This window comes from Acomys minous (assembly GCF_964271855.1).
Source record: "Acomys minous genome assembly, chromosome: 11".
Lineage (NCBI taxonomy): Eukaryota > Metazoa > Chordata > Mammalia > Rodentia > Muridae > Acomys > Acomys minous.
In genome coordinates this window covers 111,036,361-111,043,144 of record NC_140492.1, presented here as the reverse complement: position 1 = coordinate 111,043,144, position 6,784 = coordinate 111,036,361, and the positions used below count along the sequence as shown (strand labels likewise).

Below are 6,784 nucleotides of genomic sequence, written 5' to 3'. Positions count from 1 at the left end.
ACTGTGACGTGTGTATGGCTGCACGTGTACATGTGTGTACACCCAATTTTACCGTGAAAAGGTGAGGAGTACACAGAACGTTTCATTGCACCAGGTATCAAGACACGTGTTCCCCCGCCGGGGTGGGGATGGGGGGAATCCAGAGTGGCATTTGTTTGCAGAAACCGGATGTGGGAAACAGCTCTCCCTAATCCCACTTGCTTCCAGATGCTTCCCTCTGGACACAGGGCAGTGCTTGGGGGAGGGGGTGTGTGGAAACCACTTCCCTGCTCAGCTGGGGATCCAGCGGAATTTGTAACCACCCGTGACTGTCCTGATGGTGAAGGCTTTGCCCTGGGGGAAAGCCAAAGTGCGGATGGTGCTGTGGCTGCGGATGGGCGTGCTGAAGGAGCCGCCTTCCTCCAGCTCGCTGTGCCTCAGGTTCACAGAGCTGGCGCTGCAGTTGGTGCGCAGCCCCCTGAAGACTCCGTGGAGGGTTCTGGAGCTGCAGTCCTTGCTGCCTGGCTCTTGCTGCAGCCTGGGTCGCTTGGGGTCGCGGTTCTGCAGGGCTTCATCGCAGCGCTGAGAGATGTCCCTAAGGATGGCGTCCACTTCCGAGCAACCCTGCCCTGCTTGTCCCGCAGCACAGAGCAGCTCCTCCAAGCTTCTTTTCGTCGTTGCCTTGATCTGGAAGGGCTCGGCTGGGCACTGCGTGATCATAAGCTTCTGTGGAAGATAAAGAAGAGCCCTGAAGCCAGGGGACTCGCCTGGAGCCTCGCAGGCAGAGCCCTGAGCTCACTACCCAGGGACCCCAACACAGGCGCACTGGTGTAGTTCCGAAGACGACGTTGTCCCATGCGCCTAGCCGCTTACATCCAACACTGAGGCCAGGTGCCTGGTCCGGCTGGCAAGTTCTTTCAGCTGCACGTTCGTCTCCCTGAGCGAAGCGATCTCCTCTTGCTTCTGCGTCAGCGTCACGTGCAGCTGCAGTGGGAGATCCAATATCAGAGGGGCCACAGTGCTGGGTCTACCCTTCAGGAATTAAACTAAGACCCTCAGGTCTCATCAGGACCAAGGACCCACCGGCCTTTATTCGCCTAACAGTAGCCAATTATTTGACTTTAAAAAAAAAAAAAGGGTAGTAGTTGGATAAACTGTATTTCAATTAAACTTTAGTGTGTTGTTGGATAGTAGTTAAGAGAACTGATTTGGACAACAGACCTGTCTAGGTTCTCCCTCTGAAGTTCAATCATCCTATGCCTCAGTTTATTTATCTATAAAATGGGCCTAGTGAGATTGTCTAGCGTTTGTCTTGTATCAGATGAGAGTAGAAAGTAAATTAATAAGCACAGAGTCAGACACATTTAAAACTTTTTTCCATAAATACTGTTAGTAGTATTACCAACCTGGTGGGAGCCAAGAGCAATGATGCACACCTGTAATCCCATCACTAGGGGAAACTGAGGCAGAAGGATTGAAGTTCTAGGCAAACCTGTGTGTGCTACATGGTGAGTGAGTTCAAGAAAAAGATGGGTTGGGAACATAGCTCCGTTGGTAGAGTACTTATGAAATGCATGAAGCCCTGGTTTAGAGCCCGCTGTAACCACATAAATCAGAAGTGGCAATGCATATCTGGAGGATCAGGAGTTCAAGGTCATCCCCCGCCATATAAGGAGTTAGAGGCCAATCTGGGCTACACCGGTCCCAAGAAAAGAAAGTCTTGTGGGATTCCAGCGTCTCAATTTAGCAAGTTCGGAACCAGGTTGGGCCACTGGAGCAATACCAGCTATGAGAACCACCGGGGTCCACGGAAGCGCACCCCAGCCCTTACTACTCCCGATTTCCGCTCTACGCCAGCCCCTGTCTCCACCCCAAAATTCCTAGCCCCCGGTGTCCCTACTTGGGTATTCTCTATGAGAGCAGTTCCCAGTGCCCTCTGGTTCTGGTCGGCCACCTCCTTCCAGTACTCCTCTGTTGGTGGCGGCGGCGGCGGATCTGAAGCGTGAGGCGGTGGGGGCAGCGGTGAAGACCCCAAGGCAGGCGGGTCCAGAGATGGGGAGAGGCAGGACGGGAAAGATGAAACGTCGCAAGGGGAAAAGGGAAAGTCGCCTTCCGACATCAAAGAGGATGAATCTGGGAGAAAGCAAAAGCTGAATTAGCTACCTCCAGGTGGCGCTCAACTAACCGCAGGGGCGAAGGGCCGGCCGGATGGTTGGGTTTGGGTGAGGTTTTCTTTGTAAGGCAAAGCCCATGACCCTGATCTTTCTTGCTATTTTGCTCATATGCAGTAAGTGCTCTATAGAACTGATGAGCTAACCTGAAGGAAATCAGGCAAGCCTAGAAGGCATGCAAGGTTTTGTTCCTCTGTAGACCTTTGTCACTTAACTTTTGTCCCACCACCTCACAGTATAGGGACCTCATTTCCAGAACCCACACTGAAGAATCCACAGAAGCCCTAAAGAACAAGTGGCATGGTTTCCCCATTATAGGAGGACATATCCTCAGGAAGAGACTGACTCATTGGTGGAAAGGAGCTTTCCAGTCTTTGACAGGTGGCTGGACCGGCCACCCTCACCACTATGAAATCATAAATATATGGCTTTTCAGGGTGACATCCCTTCTGCCACTTGACTGTAAAGGGGGCCGCTTGCCTGCAATGAGGTCATCCACCGCGTCTCTGAAATTCTGCAGGTTGAAATCCTCTTCAGTTTGCAAGGAGGAGTTCTGAAATGAGCCGAGGGTGTAAGCCAGTCAGCACCCCGAGTCTAGGCTTCGGAGAACAATTCTAGACAGACAGACATCCTTGAAGGTTGTAAGGCTCGTCTGGTTCACAACCGGAAAACTCACGCTTCGCCTGACCCACAGAACAGTAGCTTTCCCTTGGCCTAGCAAGTGGGTTAGGCTACAGCCTGTGAGTCCTGCTTCTGCGTGTCTCAGATACCACAGGTGCAGCATCCATCCTCTGGCTGTGCCAGCCCAGCTGGGTTTCAGACGGCCCATCTGAACTTCCTCACAGGCAGCCATACTGACTCCTTTCTCTACTGCACCTATGCACCTCCAACTTAAGACACGCCCCGCCCCCTTACCTCTCTAAGAGCAGAGAACAAGAGCATGGCATCAACACCAGGGCTGGCACAAAGGCCTCCCAAGCCTAGGCTTAAAGTGCTAACCACTTCTTCCATAAAGAAAAGATGAGGGTGGGGCTGTGACCGAAGAGGCCAGGGATACAATGAAAAGACATCTGTTCAAGGGGCCTGCAGCTGCTGTGGTGTCTACTTTTGTTTGTTTTGCTTTGCTTCAAATTTCTCTAAAAGTTGGAGTTGGCTTTTCCTACGGTGGGACACACCTCCATGTTGCCTGGTCAGGATGCCCAGGTTCCTGAGAGAGAAGGGAATGGTAAAAAAAAAAAAAAAAAAAAAAAAAGTGGAGGGTTCAGGCATTTCCCCTGTTCTCTTAAGGGATGGACATCGTGTTGACAATGTTTTCCTCTCTGTTCTCAGTAAAGCCTCCCACCAGTGTGAAAAATAGGCAGGTCCCACAGAATGCTACCTTTTTTTAAGATTTATTTATTATGTCTTCAGAATGATCAGATTGCATTATAGATGGTTGTGAGCCACCATGTGGTTGCTGGGAATTGAACTCAGGACCTCTGGAAGAGCAGTCAGTGCTCTTAACCGCTGAGCCATCTCTCCAGCCCCTGCTTCCTCCTCTACAGAGAGATAAACGGAAGCCAGGAGAAGGATTCAACACCCAGTGGCTATCCTGGCATGCCAGTGCCTGTTCTGTCCCTCCTGGCTACCTCCCTGTCTGTCTTCTCAGGAATCCCTGACTTCCTTGGAGGCCAGTGTTAGGAACGGGAAAGGAGTCTCCAGGACTGTGTCACGAGGGGATCCGCCCCAGACACCCACCAGAGACATCTACTGGTTCCACTACTGATTTCTTTCTTGGTATTAATCATTTTGTTCTCCCTAAAGCCCTCCCTTCATTTTTTTTTTCGAGACAGGGTTTTTCTGTGTATAGCCTTGCCTACACTGCACTCCCTTTGTAGACCAGGCTAGCCTCGAATGAACTCACAGTGATCTGCCTGCCTCTGCCTCCCTGAATGCTGGGATTACAGGCGTGCAACACCACACGGCCCTTCCTTCTTAACTAGTCATATATTTTTGGGGGATCAAAACTCACCCCAATTCTAACTTTTTTTTTCTGGCCCTGTTTCCGAAATACCAGATTCCCTCATGAAAGAAAGAGGACAGATGACCTCTGCGCCTGTGGGACACTGAGGACTCTGGGTCAGGTGACAGAGCCCCAGGCTTGTTTTCACTCCTTATTTGAACATTAGATCTAAAAAGAATTAATCGTCTCTGCAGGGCAGGAGGCACTCCCACCACTTGCCTTAGGGTTCTGTCTCTGGGTGCCACCTGTCCCTGAGCTCTTCCCCCAAGGTGGCAGAAGGTTGGTAGGGGAGTCATGGTGTTCACGAAGTCTACAGGGCTCTGTACTGGGCCTGTCCCAATGGGCCTTGTGGTCCCAGCACCCTCTGTTAGGAAACCGGAAGTTGCCCTGTTCCTGTGGGCTTCACCTGGATAAGACCACCCGTCCTTCTGGACACTTCACGTCCCACCAAAGACGGATCAAGCCGCTGGCCTCTGAGGCACCAGCCCTGAGAAGCTCCGTTCTCTGCCTGGGGTGTGGCAGCAATGGCAAGAGATGGAAGACAGGTTTAGCGGGAAGGAGAGAGGGTGTCTCTCTTCCCCCAAATGCCAGGGGACTAGAATGTTGGGAGGAGCAAGCAGAGCAAGACTTCTAAAATGGCCAGCTTTGTCCTTTGTCCTTTCCCTGGTGACTTCCATACTCCTTCAGTATACGTGAACTACAAATAGTTCCTGAGGGGCCGGAAGTGGATGACAAACCAGACGGTCTTTGAGCTTGTGCGTGCTCACACAGTTCTTCAGGCCACCAGCTGTCAAATGCTTTGCAGTAAAAGTTAACCAGACCGGCTCCGGAAATGAGAATTTAATACATACTAGGAGGTAGGAGGAAATTGAGATGCGGGAGGCTCGCCTTCCCTGCATTCTGCTGTATGTACCTGTACTCCCAGTCCATCTTGAGACCTTTGAGGAAATAAACCCCACTACCTTTCCGGTTGGGTCTGTAGGTGACTAGGATCCGCGCAAGGGAAAAGAGTACCTGCGAGGCGGAAGAATCCCCACTAGGAGGCGTTTCGGCTCCGAGTAGCGAGGTGCAGTCTGCAAGGTCCTGCAGGTCTATGGTGGTGAGGTCTGCTCGGGGAGATCGGGAGACAGGCACCCAGCGAACCTAAGCCTCTCTGCCAGGCCGCCGCCAGGACCCTCAACCAGGACATCGGAGCCCGGGGCCGCCGCACCCACCCGGCATGGATAATCGAGGGGTCATGCAGGTGCCTCTGGGCTCACCTGGCAGCGCAGCGGGCTCGACGTCAGGGGGGTCCTCGTACACCGGTACTGGGCTGCCGCTGCTGCATCCTGAGAAAGACTTCCAGGGAGGAAGGAACTAGCCGGGCACAGAAACGGGGAACGCAGGTCAGCGTTCGGGGCGTGGGGCTGGCAGATTCTCCCAGAGCTGGGCCCGCATTGGGCATCCCCACCTTCTTCCCCGGCTTGGAGAGGGGCCTCCGCGTTAGGTCCAGCATCCTGTTGGGACAGATGCTGTCGAAGGCCCGGCGTCCGGCTGCGCTGCCCTCGCACGCCTCCATCCTGGGATGGAGACCCACACTCAGCGCTGCTGCACCTGTTGGTGCCTGAGATGGGCGACCAGCCCGTGGAAGGTAGCAGAGGGAGGGCCTGGAGGAGAAGGGCTGCGCGGGAGGGGCTGCTCGCGCCTGAGCGCCAAAGGTGGCGCCTTCAGCCCGGGACAATCTGCGCGCCCGCGGAGGCGTTAACCAACCTGGCAACCCGGCTTCCCCCGGGAGCTGAGAGCGCGGGGCCCGGGCCCGCGAGCTCCCTTTGGCGCCGCGGCTTCCAGGCCGCGCCAGGCGAAGGAGGGCGGGGAGAGGGGGGAAGAAGGGCGGACGCCACCGGTCCCTAGCTTTCCAGTTTGACAGCAGGGATGGGGGAAGTTAACGATTCTTTGATTTTTTTTTCTTCTTCTCACAGGCACACAATAAATGTGGAGTAACAGTCGCCAAAAAAACGGACTCCGGAATTTGCCCAGCAGGTTCAAGTGGGGGAAATAGAGGGCCTTCCCAGGTCAGCCTATAGATTACAGAAACTGCCCTCAACTCTGAATAGCATTTTGGATTTTCAGCAGTATGAATTTCATTTATTTTCTCATTCTTACTTACAAAAAAAGCTTGGTACCCAAGCTTTGCAAGTTCCTCAAGAATCGTGGTGCCTAAGCATTTTTTTTTTTAAATCAAGAAAATGACAATGCTGAGACAGGAGAATTGCTGCGAATTTGAGATTAGCTTGAGGTACATACCGGTTCATAGGCCAACCTGAGCTAAAAGACTGTGTTAGGCGGGGGGGGGGGCGGGGGGGGCGGGGGGCGGGGAGAAAGGTGACATTTATTTTAATTTCTGGAAAACCCTACCGTGGACATTTCCAAATCCCCTAAAAGCCTAGTGGCCTCAGCCAGCTCTCTCAGCATTTAGCTGTCTTCTTTATGGTTGGCCTTCCCCATTCCCCCAGCCCCGCAGTTTCACAGATTTCTTCAAGTCAGTCCTCTCTCTGGAAGAAGCATCTTTCAGAATTGGATTCTGTTAGAGACATGTCTCAGAATGGAGCATCTAGGGGTGAGGGGAACCTTTTCGGGGACCACTCAAATCAGT

The 6,784-nt window shown here is 53.1% G+C and overlaps 1 protein-coding gene across 1 annotated transcript; it reads right to left on the bottom strand.

Moving 5' to 3' along the window:
* Nucleotides 1-270: 270 nt before the first annotated feature.
* MCIDAS (multiciliate differentiation and DNA synthesis associated cell cycle protein) lies at nucleotides 271-5,710 on the bottom strand (the record flags this gene model as incomplete). The annotated part of the gene is made up of 7 exons (XM_084801184.1): nucleotides 271-705; nucleotides 853-963; nucleotides 1,880-2,112; nucleotides 2,631-2,703; nucleotides 5,167-5,258; nucleotides 5,412-5,508; nucleotides 5,603-5,710. The coding sequence occupies 7 exons, from the start codon at nucleotides 5,708-5,710 to the stop codon at nucleotides 271-273; spliced, it is 1,149 nt and encodes a 382-aa protein (XP_084657310.1).
* Nucleotides 5,711-6,784: the final 1,074 nt, after the last annotated feature.